General features: G+C 57.3%; 1 protein-coding gene across 50 annotated transcripts in view; it reads left to right on the top strand.

Moving 5' to 3' along the window:
* The window catches only part of SGSM2 (small G protein signaling modulator 2), a 46079-nt gene extending 29956 nt beyond the window's left edge, over window positions 1-16123 (top strand). For 11 of the 50 annotated variants that reach the window (XM_084985426.1, XM_084985427.1, XM_084985430.1 and 8 more), the window contains 18 exons: window positions 28-173; window positions 476-610; window positions 1121-1245; window positions 1653-1720; window positions 1847-2007; window positions 2169-2295; window positions 7510-7663; window positions 8630-8694; window positions 8795-8940; window positions 9437-9565; window positions 9808-9990; window positions 11772-12155; window positions 12385-12509; window positions 12920-13002; window positions 13186-13295; window positions 13722-13818; window positions 14250-14417; window positions 14620-16123. In XM_084985426.1, the coding sequence (XP_084841552.1) occupies window positions 28-173; window positions 476-610; window positions 1121-1245; window positions 1653-1720; window positions 1847-2007; window positions 2169-2295; window positions 7510-7663; window positions 8630-8694; window positions 8795-8940; window positions 9437-9565; window positions 9808-9990; window positions 11772-12155; window positions 12385-12509; window positions 12920-13002; window positions 13186-13295; window positions 13722-13818; window positions 14250-14417; window positions 14620-14708 (2495 nt within the window). In that variant the 3' untranslated portion in view covers window positions 14709-16123. Of the gene's footprint in view, window positions 1-27; window positions 174-475; window positions 611-1120; window positions 1246-1652; window positions 1721-1819; window positions 2008-2168; window positions 2296-3831; window positions 3967-7509; window positions 7664-8629; window positions 8695-8794; window positions 8941-9436; window positions 9566-9807; window positions 9991-11437; window positions 11639-11771; window positions 12156-12384; window positions 12510-12919; window positions 13003-13185; window positions 13296-13721; window positions 13819-14249; window positions 14418-14619 lie in introns of those variants that run through there. The other 39 variants (XM_084985433.1, XM_084985434.1, XM_084985431.1 and 36 more) reach the window with 10 other exon arrangements.
* The last annotated feature ends 546 nt before the right edge of the window (window positions 16124-16669 follow it).

The following is a 16669-nucleotide window of genomic DNA, read 5'->3' on the forward strand; positions in this document are numbered from 1 at the left end:
CCGAGCTGGCTGTTCCTGTCTCCACAGTGGGACCCTGTGCCTTGGAGTATACCAAGCTCAAAACTGCTGATCACTACTGGACTGACCCCTCTGCTGATGAGCTGGTCCAGAGGCACCGTATCCGGGGTCCCCCAAATCGCCATGACTCCCCTGTGAAGCGCCCAGCCCTGGGAGTAGGTATCCCTCTTTCCACCCCTATGCTCATCCAGGACATGCCCCTGGGCCTGTGGGGAGGGGCAGCTGGCCTCTGTGCTCCTGGCAGACAGAGACTGGATCCTGGAGATGCCCAGGGTAGTGGCCACCACAGGAGACTGGCACTTCCATCAATGCCACAACGATTGTCCATGGGTGAGAGCAAACGGTGCAGGAAGGACCCCTGAGGCCAGCTAGAGAGGGTCTGCATGGAGGCCTAGGGTTCTCAGCCCCCACAGCTGACTTCCCAGGGCTGGGGCCTGAGCGATGACTTTGTGCACAGATCCGGAAGCGACACTCAAGTGGCAGCGCATCGGAGGACAGGCTAGCTGCCTGTGCCCGTGAGTACGTGGAGTCCCTGCACCAGAACTCGAGGACACGGCTGCTCTATGGCAAGAACAATGTGCTCGTGCAGCCGGTAAGAGGGCCTAATGCCCACCCCTCTCCCTCTTCCAAAGGCGCCAGGACCTCCAGCCACATTTATCCCTTTCCTCAGGGCCTTGACCAGAGAGGAGGAGGAGAAGGGCCCCGCCCTCACGTCACTGTTTCATACACCTCATGCCCAGCCTTAAGCTGCCAGGAGCCAAGAGCAGCATCTGCTCTGGCCAACTGAGAACCAGGCAGTCTGGGGGAAGGAGTGGCAGCCAGCAGACAGGGTGAATGCCCAGATTGGGTGTGGCTGGCCAGACACACCTGGCACCCAGGAGGCTGACAGGATGGCTCCAGTGGTTCCAGGCTAGCCAAGGAGAGGAAATGCCCACATCTGCATGTGGCATGTGCTGCCCTCTACTTCTTTCCTGCCCCCAGACCCAGCAATTGCCCTGGCCTGGCCTCCTTTGCACCCGCCTGGAGCTCCTTTTCTATAGGCCATGCCCTGGATCCTTTCAGGCCCTCATTTCTCGTCTTCTGGTGTGTTTCCTCCCTGTAGAAGGAAGACATGGAGGCTGTCCCTGGCTACCTCTCCCTGCACCAGTCTGCAGAGAGCCTAACTCTGAAGTGGACCCCCAACCAGCTCATGAATGGGACTCTGGGGGACTCTGAGCTGGAAAAGAGGTAGCGGCTTCGGGACTCCCTTTCAGGAGCTGGGGAAGGGAGTGGGGGCTTGTTCCTGGGCAGGGGAGTGGAAAGACCAGGGGTCCGCTCCAGGAGGCAGGCCTCACTCCTTATCTGATGCCAAGAACTGCAAGGAGAGGCTGCCTGGAGAGGTCCCCAAGCTCCCCAAAACCAACTCAGGCCTGAGCCTGGAGAGGTTTACCTGAGCCAAGCTCTAGGCAGCTGAGACTGCAGGCTCTGTGCCATGGGGACCACAAGGGGCCTAGAGTGACATGGCTGGTCAAGGTCACTTCTCAGCGACGGTCATCCTATCTTCAGGGTAGTCTCATGGGTGTCAGGGATGGGATATGAGCAAGGCAGGATGGCAGGTCTTGGGACACAGTGACATTGAACTGGTTCCCTTGCAGCGTTTACTGGGACTACGCCCTGGTTGTGCCCTTCAGTCAGATCGTCTGCATCCACTGCCACCAGCAAAGTGAGCCTCCCTTGTCCTGGGCACAGGGATGAGGGGGAAGAGGCTGCACTGGGCACGGACTTTCTGTCCTCCTCCCGCCGTCCTCACTCTCCTATCCAGCCTCACTGGCCCACGTTCATCCCCCAGAGAGCGGTGGCACACTCGTGCTGGTGAGCCAGGATGGCATCCAGAGGCCGCCGCTGCACTTCCCTCAGGGGGGCCACCTGCTGTCCTTTTTGTCCTGCCTGGAAAATGGGCTTCTGCCTCGAGGACAGCTGGAGCCCCCACTCTGGACCCAGCAGGGGAAGGTACCTTAGGGCTTGGGAGGCTCTGGTTGAAGGGGTGACTGAGGTGGGTTCTCCACCCGCCTCTTGTCCTTTCCCCACTTGGAGTTCTTAGGAGCAGCTTGGGGGTACCTGGATCGGACCCTCCCCTGGACAAGGCTGACCACCCACCCCTCCCTCCACAGGGGAAGGTGTTCCCCAAGCTACGCAAGCGCAGCAGCATGCGGTCCATGGACGTGGAGGAGATGGGCACGGGGCGGGCCACTGACTACGTGTTTCGGATCATTTACCCTGGTCACCGACACGAGCACAGTGAGTGTCCCAAACTTCATATGTGGAAGAGAGAAAGGCTCAGGAGGTGGGGCGGGGGGTGCTGTGTCACCCGGTGGGCGTGGGGGTGGGGGTGGTAGGCAGGGTCCATCACCCAGGCCGGGTTAACATGAGCGGTTCATCACTCAGCCTCTCACCGGACCTTTCCCCCCACAAGTCCCTCTGAGAAGTGGCCTGTTGTCCACCAAACTCTCCTCCCCTCTCCTTGTGATCCCAGACTCTTGGTTCGGCCGATCCAGTTGTCTCTATACAATATTCTCTTGACCATCCTTTCATGCCCTGCTGCTAGGAAAAAAATGTGGCCATACAAGTAGAAGGCAGAAAACTCCCTGTTTCTCTTCAGCCTGCCACCTAACCTCCACAGAGCAGCCGGGTGCGGGACCAGTGCTTCTTCATAGGTGGTGTCAATTGTTCACAGGCTCTGCTAGAGTCAGAATCCTCCCCCAGCCAGCTACCCCTGAAGGGAGCATCAGTGAGAGTGGGAGGGGACCTCTGGAGAGGGTGAAATTTGGAGCTGCGGGAGGATTCTGGGGGCTGGGGGTTGAAAGGTGGTTTGGCCCTTGTAGGTCCTGCCCACCAACACCTCTGGGCCCAGGGGGCGCTGTCCATAGGCATCTACAAACACCCAAGCTCCCTTTCTGGTCAGAGCACTTGCTGCTGCGCTAGGTTTCTCCAGGCCAGACTTGTTGATCTTGGGGATAAGTTCAGAGAAATTGCCAGCCAGACTCCACCTGCTCCTGAAATTTGCTAAATTGTGCCAATAAGTTGTTGACAAGTTGTCTCTGTATCAGTGGACAGTTGCTTAGACTGAAAACACACGGCCGTGGCACAAATTCCTGAGAGGCTTGGATGGCACGAGATGTTGCCCCCTGCCACCCCCACCTCCACTCCCAAGTGTGTCTGATGAGGAGACGCAGCTTTGGCCAGAATGTGTTTGCAGACCTGGCACTTAATCTCAGGCTCTTGCTCGGTTCAGATTATACAGCTTTCCACTTGTCCTCTTCAAGCTTTGGCATTTCCCAGTTCTTGTCATTTCACTTCAAGGAGCCAAAACCCAGTGGGACGACTCAGGCTCCTTGAGGGCAGCTCCGGGAAGCCCTTGGAAGGTTGGACCTAAAGTCTGAAAAGGGGGGTTGGGGGTAACCTTCAGATGTGGTTCAGCATGGTCATGACACGGGCCGAAGAATGATTGGGACCCATCTGCCAGCAGTCACGCCCCGCCTCGGCCAGGGCTGGGGAGTCCCTGTCTTTCACTACCCTGGTCCCCCATCAGTTCTCTCTCTTCTGTTCTTTCTGTGGAGGGCATCCTCCAGAAAGTGGAGCTCTGTAGCTGCTGCCGTGCCCTCACTTTCTCCCATACTTTCCCCAATAACTCATCAAAAGACTCTCAGGCGCCCCCTTCCCAGCTTCCATGCCCTGCAGGCTCAAGGTGACCCAGACTCCGTTCTCCTCCCTGTCGCCTCCTGCCTGGGACTGGGGTCCTCATGCCTCTGCGTCTCTGCTGTTCTTTTTGAGCAGTCACTATTAACTACCACCACCTAGCGGCCAGCCGCGCGGCCTCGGTGGACGATGATGAGGAAGAGGAGGATAAACTACACGCGATGCTCTCAATGATCTGCTCGCGGAACCTCACAGCTCCCAATCCGATGAAAGGTTTTTATCCCTCCCCCCTCCCTGACCCACCCCATCCTCCCGCCCCAACCCCCCTGGGCCCACCTGCCACCCACCGCAGGGGCTCAAATGGCAGTGTTGGCATTATGGGACTTGCACCCAGGAGGCAGATCAGGGCGGGTGGAAGGAGGTGCTGGCCAGAGGGGATAGTACAAAATGCAGGTGGCTCTGGTCTCCAGACTGAATGTGTGAGGAGAGGGAAGAGGTTCACTGGTAGGAAGGTCGATGATTTTGTTCTCTCCTGGAGGAATGGCTTCTGAGCACTGTTCCTACTCCAGGGGGTTATGCTAGCAACCTGGAGACAGTGTCTTTCTTTCCATCCTGCTAACTGGAAGATGGGCTCTGTGCCTCTGACTCCTGCTATAATGGAAATAGGACAGGAGTGTCCGGCCCCTCTGGGGCAGGGGCAGGGGCTGGACAGCTCATGTGGGTCAGGTGAGGGGTTGGGGCCACCATGGAAAGAGACCCAGGCTCACTTGACCCAGCAGGCACTGCCTGGCACATCAGTATGAAATCTAGAGATGTCTGTGCCAGGGATACAAGACAGGAGTGTTCTACCCTCATAGACCTGAGTCCATGATTTCAAAGGCCCCCCCATCGGAAATGACAGGACAGTGCCCACAGCGTCTCTCTTTACCACCCCTCATTGTAATGCAGAGCTAGACGGTGGTGAGGGATGGGCCAGGAAGGGGACCAGCGAGGGCTTGGCCGAGATGCTCAGGGAAGAGTGGTTCTGAAGGGCTGAGGCCACCTCTCTTGGAGTTTAGGGGAAGCTCCCCATCTCCACCATACCCATGCCAAGTTTAACTTTTCTCCCCTTTCCCTACCCCTCCCAGGGTGTCTAGGAACATGTGACGCCCTCCTTAAGTGTCCACAGAATTCTACCGAAGAGCCCAGCTCCTTAACTCAGCCATCGAAGTCCACAGGCTAGAACACACCTAGCACATCCTTGGCACAACCTGCTAGCTGCCCCCTTACCCACCACGTGCCTGCCCTCCCTCCCAGCCCTTCCAGTGGTACCTGCAGGCCAGCCAGTGGGAACGGGGGAGCCTCACTTCTCACATTTATTGCTTGTGGTTGGCCTGCCCCACCTGGTTCCTTGCAAACCTGGACTTGGGGCTGATGCTTGTTTCCAGTTTAGCTGACTTTGAACAGTGTGTGGAGGCCAAAGGGAGCCCATCTCACCCCACAAATTATAGTCAGGCTGGAGCCTGAGGGAGGGGTCCCAGCAGACCCCTTATTTGGTAGACTCGGCAATAGGAAGCGATCCCCAGCTGCCCTTAGAGTGGGCAGGGGCAGAGAAGCCTATAGGTCCAGAGGCCTCAGGCTTGTCTGGGCATCTTGGGAAACTCAAGGGTCAGACCAACCTAGTGTCCAGCCCCTAGGACCCCAACACTTGGGAAAGGGGAGGAGGTAGGAGAGCAGAATCAGCAGGTGGTTGGGGAGATGGTGTGGGAGCCCCGCCTCCACTCCAGTCCATAATGACAACACTGTGGAGTCCGTTCTGCTAGCCGTTGCTTTCCAGGCCTGCAACATGCTTGACTTGTGCATGTGAATCAAGTGGCGGGTGTCCAGACCCTCCTTCCCTTCCCTTCCCCCTCCCTCCTTTTCCTGCTGCCTCCCCACAGAGCAGAGATGCTGTTCACTCTAATTCTGCTCCAGGCCAGGCACCTTTCACTCGGAGTCTTAGGGGCTGTGGGGTTCAACTACCCTGATTGTTTTGCTTCAGACTTTCCTCATGCTCAGAGGAGAGAGTCAAAGTCAAAGCTGGCCCAGCCGACCCCCCCACCCCAACCCCCATCCAGCCTGCTGCCCCTCGCCCAGTCATTCCAGAGCTCCAGCTGTCTGCACTGGGTTAATTCAGAGATGCAGTATTCAATGCTGGCTGGTTCAGCTCCTTCCTGGAGAATTAAGGTGAAGAGCATTGACCCAGGAGACTTGCCTTGGTTGGGACCTGCTTTCTGGGCATGAGCTCGTTTCCCTGGTTGCCCACCCCTTGCCCCTGGCACCGCCCTCCCCAGTGCCCCGCCTGCTGCCTGCTGCCTACCTGGCTGGGCCCGCTCCCCTTACCCTGTGCTTCTCCCATGACCGGCCTCTCCTGCTTGCTGCAGGGGCCTGCGCTGGGTGCCTGCCCCCTCCCACCTGCATTTGTCTCCTCCCTCTTCTTCCCAGAGTCTCAGGCATGGCTTGCAACCCCTCACTCCCAGAGCCGCAGCCCCGCCACACCAAGTATATTCCCTTAATTTGCCTCCTGGTGGAGCTGAAGGGCCAGATATCTTTATGAATCCCAGCCAGGGGTCTGGGAAGAGAGCCCCAGGGCCAAGACAGGGCAGCCCCTGAGGGGACTGGAGGGGGCTCAGCTCAGCCCCCCCCCCCCCGCAAGGCATACCCAGAGCTGGAGTCTGGCTTCTACAAAAACCAAGCCTAGCTTTGCTCCATTCTCATAGCAGGCCAGGGCCCAGGCCAAAAAAAACTACTGCTTGAAAGAAAGCTTTTTACACACTCACAGCTCTGTCTCCCCTTGTCTTCTTCACTCTGCTCTGCCCTCTCCCTCCTGGCGTCATCTCCTAGTGCTTTCACTTCCTGCTCTCACTCTGCTTCCTCTTTTGGCTCACTGAACCTGCCCGAGTCCCCCAGGAGCAGTGCCCTGCCCCGCATGGGCCCTTGAAGCTCTCTCTTGAGGGTCTTGAGTTCTCATTCAGACCAGCTGGGCCAGCTGAGGAGGCTCCGTCTGTTGTGGTGTAAACATGTCCAAGGAGCTGTCTTCTGAGGCTGCACCTGGCACATTCTTCTGGGTGGTGGAACTCTGTGCCCAGCTACCACCCTTATCCCCACGGTGGCCTGGCAGCCCTGACAACTGCCCTTCTTGCCAGCTCTCCTGTGTGTTTGCAGCACCCCACCATGCTGAGTGCAGTCAGGTTAGGTGAGGATGGACAACTCAAAAAGAACCCACGTGAGCTGGCAGCAGGAGCGCCTGGCCTGGGCAGGGAGTACTACTCCTTAGCCACTGGCCACCAGGTCCAGAACCCTCAGAGGGGCGAGGTCTGTGGACCAGGACTGGTGGCTCAGGGGTCCTTCAGAGGCTTTGATCAGTGGAGACTCCTGGCATGGGAAGGTCTAGTTTGCCCAGGAGGACCACGCTGAATCCTGGAAGGCCACGCCAACTGGCAGCATTTCAGAGAGCTCAGGGTTTTCTTGTTCCTTTTCCTTTTTCTCTTGCCTCTAGAAAAGCAGGAGTCTATATTCCATTGCTTATAGGAAGATGGAGAGAACAGACATAATCATCGACTCAGCCAAAGTGTCTTAGGCTCAGAAAGACGAGGTGCAGGCTGGGAGGTGTCAGGCACTCTCTCTACCACTTCCATCTCTGGGCTCTGGACCTGGACCAGGCAGGCATCACCCCTTTGGTTTTCCACCAATGGGTGACTTCATGCTGCAGCTCTGGGCACAGAGGTGGGCATCCTGTAGGGTACTTGAGGGAGGAGACCTGTCAGGCCCTGACCGTGGCCTCCTTCCTGCCCTCAGATGCCGGTGACATGATCGAGATGCAGGGCTTTGGGCCCAGCCTGCCAGCCTGGCACTTGGAGCCCCTGTGCAACCAGGGCTCCTCCTGCCTTTCCTGCTCCACCAGCAGCTCTCCATACGCAACCCCCAGCCACTGCAGCTGTGTCCCCGACCGGTGAGTGGGCGTGTGTCTGTCTGTCCTTTGGGGCCATGTCACTTTCTGACAGGGTGTCTCCAGTTGGACACATTTGGGTTTGAATTTCACTTTTGCTACCCATGTGACTTGGGCAAGTTGCTGAGTCTCTATGAGCCTTTACATTTCTGAGCCTCAGTTTCCTCATCTGTAAAATGGGAATAATACTTCCTGCTTCGTAAGGTACTTGTGAGGACTAAATGAACCCAGGTGAGTGCCCAGAGCTCTGCTTGGTGCAGAGCAGGTGCTCAGTACCTGGAGCTCCCCTTCCCAAGGTGGATGTGGATCCTGCCATCAGGCTGACATCTGAGGACACTCAGCAGGTATCTGGGCATCTGCCACATGCCAGGAATGGTGTGTGAATGGCATTTGTGTGAGGGTCATGTGCTCATACAGTGCTTTGGCCAGCTGCTCTTTTCTTTTCATTTTTATTTTTTATTTTTTGCTTTTTAGGGCTGCACCTTGGCATATGGAGGATCCCAGGCTAGGGGTCAAATCAGAGCTACAACTGCCAGCCTACGCCACAGCCACAGCAATGCCAGATCCTTAACCCACTGAATGAGGCCAGGGATTGAACCTGCAACCCCATGGTTACTAGTTGGATTTGTTTCCATTACGCCACAACGGGAAATCCCCCAGCTGCTCTTTAACCTGCTGCTCCTGATGATGCTCAGACGATTCTATTTTTACATGAGGAAACCAAGCAAGATTCACTAACATGAAATTAGCTGCCCAAGGTCCCCTTGGGTGGTTGGGGGTCAGGCTGCCCGCCCCCCCCCCAGCAGCTCTACAGGGGGTGGCTGGTGGGGACAGGGAGCCCTTGATGTGCTGCTGGGCTGTAGGCTCCTGCACCACCCAGGTACCTCACCTGCACCCTGAGCCACAGCGTCCTTCCCTCTCACCCTCCTCCCCCTGAGGAGCAGCCTCTGAGACTGGCTGATCCCACAGGTTGCCCCTCAGGCTGCTGTGTGAGAGCATGAAGAGGCAGATCGTGTCCCGGGCCTTCTATGGCTGTGAGTGTAGGGTGGGGTGGGACCACAAGGGGTGGGGGCAGGGGGAAACACTGGGTCACAGGGTCACGGCCTCCTGGCTCCCCTCGCTCCCCCCCCACAGGGCTGGCATACTGCCGCCACCTGTCCACGGTGCGGACCCACCTGTCAGCGCTGGTACATCACAACATCATCCCGCCCGCCCGGCCCCCAGGGGCCTCAGGGGGCCTCACCAAGGATGTTTGGAGCAAGTATCAAAAGGACGAAAAGGTGCACCCTCTGGGGTGCCAGGGCCCGAGGATGGGTCGAGGGCCTGGGGGACAGCAGTGAGAGCAGACCACCTTCCTCTGGGAGTAGCTTTCAGAGACCAAATGGGTGTCTGGTAGAACGTGGTACAGGTTGGAGGTGACAGGCCAGGACTGATGGCCTTGGAGGGCCCGGGTCACGGTAGGGTCTCAGACAACTAGGTTTCCATGAGGAGGGGACTGGACGGGGAGTCCATTCTACTTCTGCATTAGTCCACAGCCTTGGGCACATCTCTGTGGCTCTGGGCTCCTTGTTGCCGTGGAAGGAAGCAGGGTTGAAGGTTTCATCTCTAGTCTGGGGGCAGGGAGGGTGTGGCAGCCCTGGAGCTGGGTTTGCCTGGGCTTCGCAGGGTGACAGCACACATCCCTGTGCCAGCCCCAACTCTCCAGAGGATGGGGTCGCCCAGCTGGGCTGCAGTGACCGCAGGGGCTGCATAGTCTTTACTCCCTGGGTCCCTCAGAACTACAAGGAACTGGAGCTGCTGCGGCAAGTTTACTATGGAGGCGTGGAGCATGAGATTCGCAAGGACGTCTGGCCCTTTCTGCTTGGCCACTACAAGTTTGGCATGAGCAAGAAGGAGATGGAGCAGGTGAGGGGAGCCTGTTCCTTTGGGGCAGGGAGATGGGGAGCCAGGCCACAGGAACCCAGGGAGGGGCCCTTGGAAACCTCAGTCCCTTCCAGCTAGAAACAGGGCAGAGGAAGATGTTAGCAGAGAGGCCCTACTGTTCTCACCCCTAGGCCTGACCCTCGTCTCCAGCTGTCCCAGGAGGACAGTGCAGAGGAGGACCTGGTGGACCCTCCCACCATGGTCACACTGTGGTCTGAGCACAGGTGGACACAGTGGTGGCAGCGAGGTACCAGCAGGTGTTGGCGGAGTGGAAGGCCTGCGAGGTGGTGGTGAGGCAGCGGGAGCGGGAGGCTCACCCAGCCACACTCACCAAGTTCTCCTCGGGCAGCAGCATTGACAGCCATGTTCAGCGCCTCGTCCACCGAGATTCCACCATCAGCAATGACGTGAGCCCAACGGGACCTGGGGGCTGGGGACGGGGCCACCAGCACTGCAGGCCTGCCTGCTCGTGCTCACTGGCAGTGGAGCCCTGGAGAAGGACTTAATATGTCTGTACCTCGTTTTCTTCCACTGAAAAATGGCATGAGGGTCCCCTGCTGCCCACTTCTTTGGGTGTTGCAGGAATAAAATGACATGGTGCACTTCTGTTCTGTTTTAATGGACTAGCAGAGGATGGTGGATATGTGGGGAATTAAAGAGGGACCTCGAGGACTAGGAATGGGCCTCCCTGGGTTCTAGTCCCAGGTTCACTCGTGGCAGGATGAGTCCCTTCTTTTCCTGTCTCTGGGCCTCAGTGCCCTCTCTTAGCTCTACTTAACTCTAATGGTAAGGCTTCCCTGAGAGCTGTTGGCTGGAGACCAGGGGAGCACGTAGAGCAGTCCCGTTGTGTCTCTTGGCAAGATCCCCCTTCCCACTGGTGTTTCCATCACGTTACAGTGTTGACTCTGCAGAGCCAGTTCAGAGGCTGTGTTCAAAGGCATCACTCCTGCCTTTTAGGTGAACATTGAGTCCCCAGCTGTGGCCGCTGGGCCCAATCAAAGCTGTTAAGTTTCTGTTTTCAGGACATACTTTTTTTTTTTTTTTTTTAGTTTTTGTCTTTTTAAGGCTGCACCTGCGGAATATGGAGGTTCCCAGGCTAGGGGTCTAATCAGAGCTGTAGCTGCCAGCCTACACCACAGCTCACGGCAACGCTGGATCCTTAACCCACTGAGTGAGGCCAGGGATCAAACCTGCAACCTCATGGTTCCTAATCAGATTCATTGCTGCTGTGCCACAATGGGAACTCCTGTGTTATTTTTTTTTCTTTTTATTGCCTATTTAGATAGTATTTATTCTTGTTCCTTAACACCTTACTAATATTAGCAGAAAACTCAAATTGGAACAAGACTTAAAGAAACATAACTACCAAAGCATACTCTCCTTTCCATGGGCTGTGTCCTTAATCTCCTGTTTGGGAACATACTTTCTTTCTCCCTGGTTTTGGGTTTTGTAAACACTTGAACCCGTCCCAGTGCCCCAACTACTTAGCTTGTGGACACAAGTAGCCTTTCTCGCTGGCACTATTATGAGGCTCTGGATTGCCTCAGAATCATGGTCTTACCGAATACTAACAGCACTTCATGTTTCTTGCTGGAAGTGAAAATGCTTTTTTAGCATCCCTTCCCTACATAGTCCAAATAGAAAAACAAAACCGTCTATATATGTCTCTTCTTTTCCCTGTGGTAGTGTGGACTATGTCTAATGAGTAAAATATGTTTCTTTTCACTTCTCACCTCTCCTCAGCCTGTCTGCAGCTAATATAACAGATTAGGTACTTGCTAGAGAGGTTTCCTGCCTTGTTTTACTGAACATTCAGTACTGAAAATAAGAACTTACTTTTCCTGACACCTCCAGCCTGCTGTGCCCCTAGGCGGCCCCAGAGGCCACACCAAGACACTATGGAAGCTCTTCTGACCCGAGACAGCCTCATGACTTCTGTTTGTAGAGTGACCCTTAATCCCACTGACCATCGAGTGTCCAGGTCTCTGGTTTCCCCTCTTCCCTGCAGCAGCCGCAGAAGCACTTACACTTTTTCTCACAGTGTGAGACCAGGTGGGGCTGGAGGCCTTGGGGTGGGAGTGGGGGTGTGAGGAGAATTTCCACCCCTCTCAGTTCCGACCCTGGCAGGAGATGCAGAGCTGAGGGACGGTGTGAGCCCCTCCCCCCCAAATCTATTCCCTCCCACCAGGTGTTCGTCTCTGTGGATGACCTGGAGCCCCCAAGGCCCCCAGGCCCAGAAGATCCCAGACCAGAGCCCGAGCAGGGGGCAGGGGCTGGGCCCACGGGCACCGCCATGGTGGAGCAGCAGTCAGTGGAGTTCGACTCTCCAGACTCAGGACTGCCTTCCTCCCGCAATTACTCTGTGGCCTCGGGCATCCAGTCAAGCATAGATGAGGGACAGGGCCTGGGCTTTGAGGAGGAGGACGGCAGCCTGGAGGAAGGCTCTGACGGCCCGGTCCCTGCAGCCCAGGTGTTCTCCGAGCCCCAAGATCCCAGCCGGGAGAAGGCCTCGCGGGCTGGGGAGCTGGAGGCAGGGGAGGAGCTTGCAGCTGTGTGCGCTGCCGCCTACACTGTATGTGGACGTTCCCGGGCACTGCTCTAGCAGCCCCAGGGGCTGGGGACAGGGACTGGTGGGCTGGGGGTGGAGGAGCCCTGACTGTCCTGGAAGGGGCCACTGAGCCCATCTCTCAGCATCCCCAGAGAACTGTTCTGAGTCCCTTGGTTCCTTGCCTTTGCTGCTTGCCTTTATTTCGGCATCATCTCCAGCCCCCCGTTCACCTAAGGGCCCTCCACTCTTCCAGATAGAATTACTGGACACCGTGGCCTTAAATCTGCACCGCATAGACAAGGATGTGCAGCGATGTGACCGCAACTACTGGTACTTCACACCCCCCAACCTCGAGAGGCTCAGAGACATCATGTGCAGGTGCTACTAGAGGGCTGGGCTTGGTGGGAGGTGGGGACCCTGCTCTGTGAAAGGTTAGGCCTGGCAGCGCCCTGCTCCCCTGCTCTGCCCGACTCAGACTCAGCTCCCGTGGTCCACCGTGTCCCCCACCCCACCTCTCATCATTTTCAAGGTCTCTCGGAGCCCAGCTTCAGCCATGTGTCTCTGGGAAGCCTTAGCCGATGCCCCACCCCAGGTGTTGACAACCTGTCCGGTCTTTATTCCTGAGCCCCAGAGGGCAGCTGTGGGTCATTCACCGTTGTACTCCAGTGCTTCGGGGTTGCAGGAAGGCTGAGCTCTGGGTGGCAGGCTGCTCCGGGGCCATCTGCCCAGGAGTCCCTGAGGGGAGGGGGCATGGTGCCCAGCCATAGTGACCCTCTCCAGCATTTCAGCTACGTGTGGGAGCACTTGGACGTGGGCTATGTACAGGGAATGTGTGACCTGCTGGCGCCTCTCCTGGTCATCCTCGACAATGGTGAGGAGGTGGGGGAGTGGTCCCTGAACGGTGTTGGAATGGGGCTGACCCAAGCTGGAGAGAGGAAACAGAAATGAGACCACATGGTCTGCGTGGGTGGGGATGTCAGGCAGCCCTGTCTGCTGTGGAGTGAGGCCTTGGGGGGTCTCCTGCCCTGCCGGCCTCATGCCCACCTCCCCACAGACCAGCTGGCCTACAGCTGTTTCAGCCACCTCATGAAGAGGATGAGCCAGAACTTCCCCAATGGGGGCGCCATGGATGCCCACTTTGCCAACATGCGCTCCCTCATCCAGGTGAGATCGGCAGCAGCCAGGGGCACTTGACTGGGCATCACTGGGCTTTCTCAGTATCCATAGGGAGGCTGGGGAGCACTCTCAGAATTATTTACATCTAAGCTTAATTTCTGTCATTTAAAAAAAAAAATCACTTTCAACTTTACAAACCAAGGAGTGTCAGTGTGTGAATGCTTATGCTCGTAAAAGTTCTGGCGAGTAGTGTGGTTATGACAAAATCACCCAGAAAATGGCATCATTCCAAGGAGTACATCCCAGAGAGACAGCTGAGGCCACGGCATGCAGCCTCCACCCCAGGAGACAGGACGGGCTGGAGCAGTTGCCAGAGAGCCTGGGAGGCACAGAGGAGGGGCTTTGGGGGGGTGGCAGGCGGCCAGGAGAGGCAGCACCAATTCAGTCTGGCTCCCTCTTCTCCACTCACACCAGATCCTGGACTCAGAGCTGTTTGAACTGATGCATCAGAATGGAGACTATACCCATTTCTACTTCTGTTACCGCTGGTTCCTGCTGGATTTTAAGAGAGGTGAGAGGTGGGCTGGGGTCACAGGCAGTGAGCCATTTCTCTTCCCCAGAGTCAGTGGTTCTCCACCCACACTGCACTTTAGAATCCCCTGGGGAGCCCTGGGCCCCGCCCAGCCCGACTCACTGTGGTGGTTTTATCAGCTCCTCGGTGAATCAGTCCACAGTGAAAATCACCCAAAGGCAGTGGTTTGCAGAACTGTTTTCAAACCACATCTTCCCAAGCACCGAGGCTTACAAAAGCAGAGCTGCTCTCGTGTGTAGAGGCCAGTGTGTGGGAACTACCAAGGAGGAGGGTTGGCCCAGAACTGTTCCCTGGGACCTGTGGTGCAGAGAATCCTAGGACTCTGGCCCCTGGAGCTCTGTCCCAGGGGAAGGCTCCCTCCAGAGCCCCATGGGCAGGCAGGCCCAGCCTCGGCTCCTTGCTGTTCCCAGAGCTGCCCTACGAGGACGTGTTTGCTGTGTGGGAGGTGATCTGGGCGGCCCGGCACATCTCTTCGGAGCACTTTGTCCTGTTCATCGCCCTGGCCCTGGTGGAGGCCTACCGCGAGATCATCCGCGACAACAACATGGACTTCACCGACATCATCAAGTTCTTCAACGGTAGGAGCTGCTCCGCTGTGCTGGCTGCCCCAGCAGGAGTGTGGGGCCTCTGCTCCTGGCCTGCACTGGGAAGGAGGGGCTTTCAGGGACATCAGCCCCTCTCTCCCTTAAGCCAGTGTCACGAGTCCAGGTGGAAGTGGGCGGGTGGGCGGCCCCAGAGCTCCTGCTCCAGCATCCCCTCAGATACCCGTGTTTTCCCCAGAGCGGGCTGAGCATCACGATGCCCAGGAGATACTGCGGATCGCCCGGGACCTCGTCCACAAGGTGCAGATGCTCATAGAGAACAAGTGAGGGCTCTGTGGCCAGGAAGCAACAGCCCGCCAGAGCCTGGCCTCCGGGCCCCGCAGGGGAGGTGTAGGGGCGGCACAGCCAAGATTGCCCCTCACCCCCAGCCAACCCCACCTGCCCAACTGTGTTCTTAACAAAGTGCTTGTGAGCCTGGGATCCGACTCCGGGCAGTGCTGGCCCTGCAGGGTGAGTCAGGGGCCAGGATGGGAGGGGGGGTCATCCTTAGGGAGTGGCCACCTTAGGGGACACTTATTCTGCTCCCCTCAAACACTTGGGGCTAGCCCCCTGCCACCGGCAGTCTCAGCCCGGACAGCTCCCTGTGGCCTTTCCTGGGGCCCTGTAGAGTTGGGAGGCCTGACCGGGGTGGGTCAAGGGGACTCTGTGCTGTATCTCTTCTGAGTGTCCCCCCACAGGCCCAGGGCAGGTGCATGCATCAGCCTGTTGGGGCAGCCAAAATGGCTGCCAGCTCGGGTGTGGGTCCTGGGTGCACGAGACGTGGGCTGTGTCCTAGACCCTCCCGAGACTGTGGGGAAAGCCTGACAACACGGGCCCTGGGTGGGAGCCCCCCACTTCAGCAGCACTACCACTGCCTTGGGCCACTTGAGGCGACCCCATGCATTCCCCCAGCCTGTACAGTACCACCCACATGTATCTGTACAGTCTCACCCTCACCACCCTGCTCTTGCTTTGTGCATCAGACGCATCCCTAGAAACCACATGTAAAAGATGCTTTGCCAGCTGAATTACCTGGAATGTAGTGGGAGCACTTGCTTTCCCGGGGTATCCCTGGTCATCTCTTCAGGGAGGCAGTCCTATCTGGGCCTTCTCTCAGGGACGGGCTCCAGAGCTTGGGGCAGCCCATTGCCTACCCCAGGCATCTGCCGAGTCTCTGAGGTGGAGGGGAGGGGTTGGATCTCCCCAGCTTGTCCCTGGTGAGAAGCAAGGCTAGGTTTTCTTCCACATGCTTCAGAATGCCGAGGATGCTAGGGACCCAGAAACCCCCTTGGAGGAGCCTTGTGGAGGTGCTAGGCCCAGTCACTCTGCTTGCTCTGTCACCCCCTCTTGCCATCCTGTCAACACGTGCTGGAAGGGCCTTACTCTGGGGCCAGGAGGCAGTCACTAAGGTATGGAGACATCCTGCGTTTGAGAAACATGAGAGAGGGCTCAGCAGCTTCTCTGCATCGAGCACAGTCCCCCCAGCCCCGCCCCGCCCCAGGCACTGCACGGCCTGTTTGGGGGCCAGTCGCCTCATTGCTCACCTATTGTCCACGAGTCCTTGGCCTCCACCAAGCATGGTGGCTGTTGTGCGCCTGCCTTAGTGACTCAGCGGTTTTGTGAGGAGCAGAGCGTGTATGTTTTTTGGCTCGAAAACTATACTCTTCAGTGTAACAGACCAATAAACACAGAATTTGGCAATGCTTGAGCCTCTGGGGGCTGTTTGTGGGCCAGAACTGGACTCTGTGTATTGGGGAATTCTGTAAGCTCCCTACAATTGAATGGTAAAGAGGACTAGCCACACAAGACAGGATGGTGGAAAAAAAAGAACCAAAGTTTCCAGGCGAGTGGGACCTTGGCTGTGGACTGGTTGAGGGTGACAGCCAGACCGCAAATACTCAGAGAGCCCTGCAAGGACCTTGCCCCAGAGCCAGCAGTCCTAGCTCAGACTGACCAGTGGCCTCTCCAGCCTCTGGACATGTGTAGGTCCCTGCCCCTTTCCCAGCTTTCCTGTCCTGAACAGCTAGTGACAAGATGGAGCTTGACTAGGAATCTGGAAGACCTCTCGGCCTCTCTAACCAGTGGGGCAGGCCCCTGCCCACTGAGCACTGAGATGCTTGCTTCAGGCCGCGGTCGGGGTAGTGTCAGGAGGGATCAAGCTCACTGAGGCATGGAAAGACCTGGACTAAAATAGCAGGTTCCCACCTGCCTTCTCCCACCTCAGAGGACCACTGCCCCATCATTCTAGT

This window comes from Sus scrofa, chromosome 12 (assembly GCF_054392235.1).
Source record: "Sus scrofa isolate SSC_HxYL_T2T_F1_AM1 chromosome 12, Sscrofa_HxYL_maternal_Yorkshire_Landrace_v2.0, whole genome shotgun sequence".
Classification (NCBI taxonomy): Eukaryota; Metazoa; Chordata; class Mammalia; order Artiodactyla; family Suidae; genus Sus; species Sus scrofa.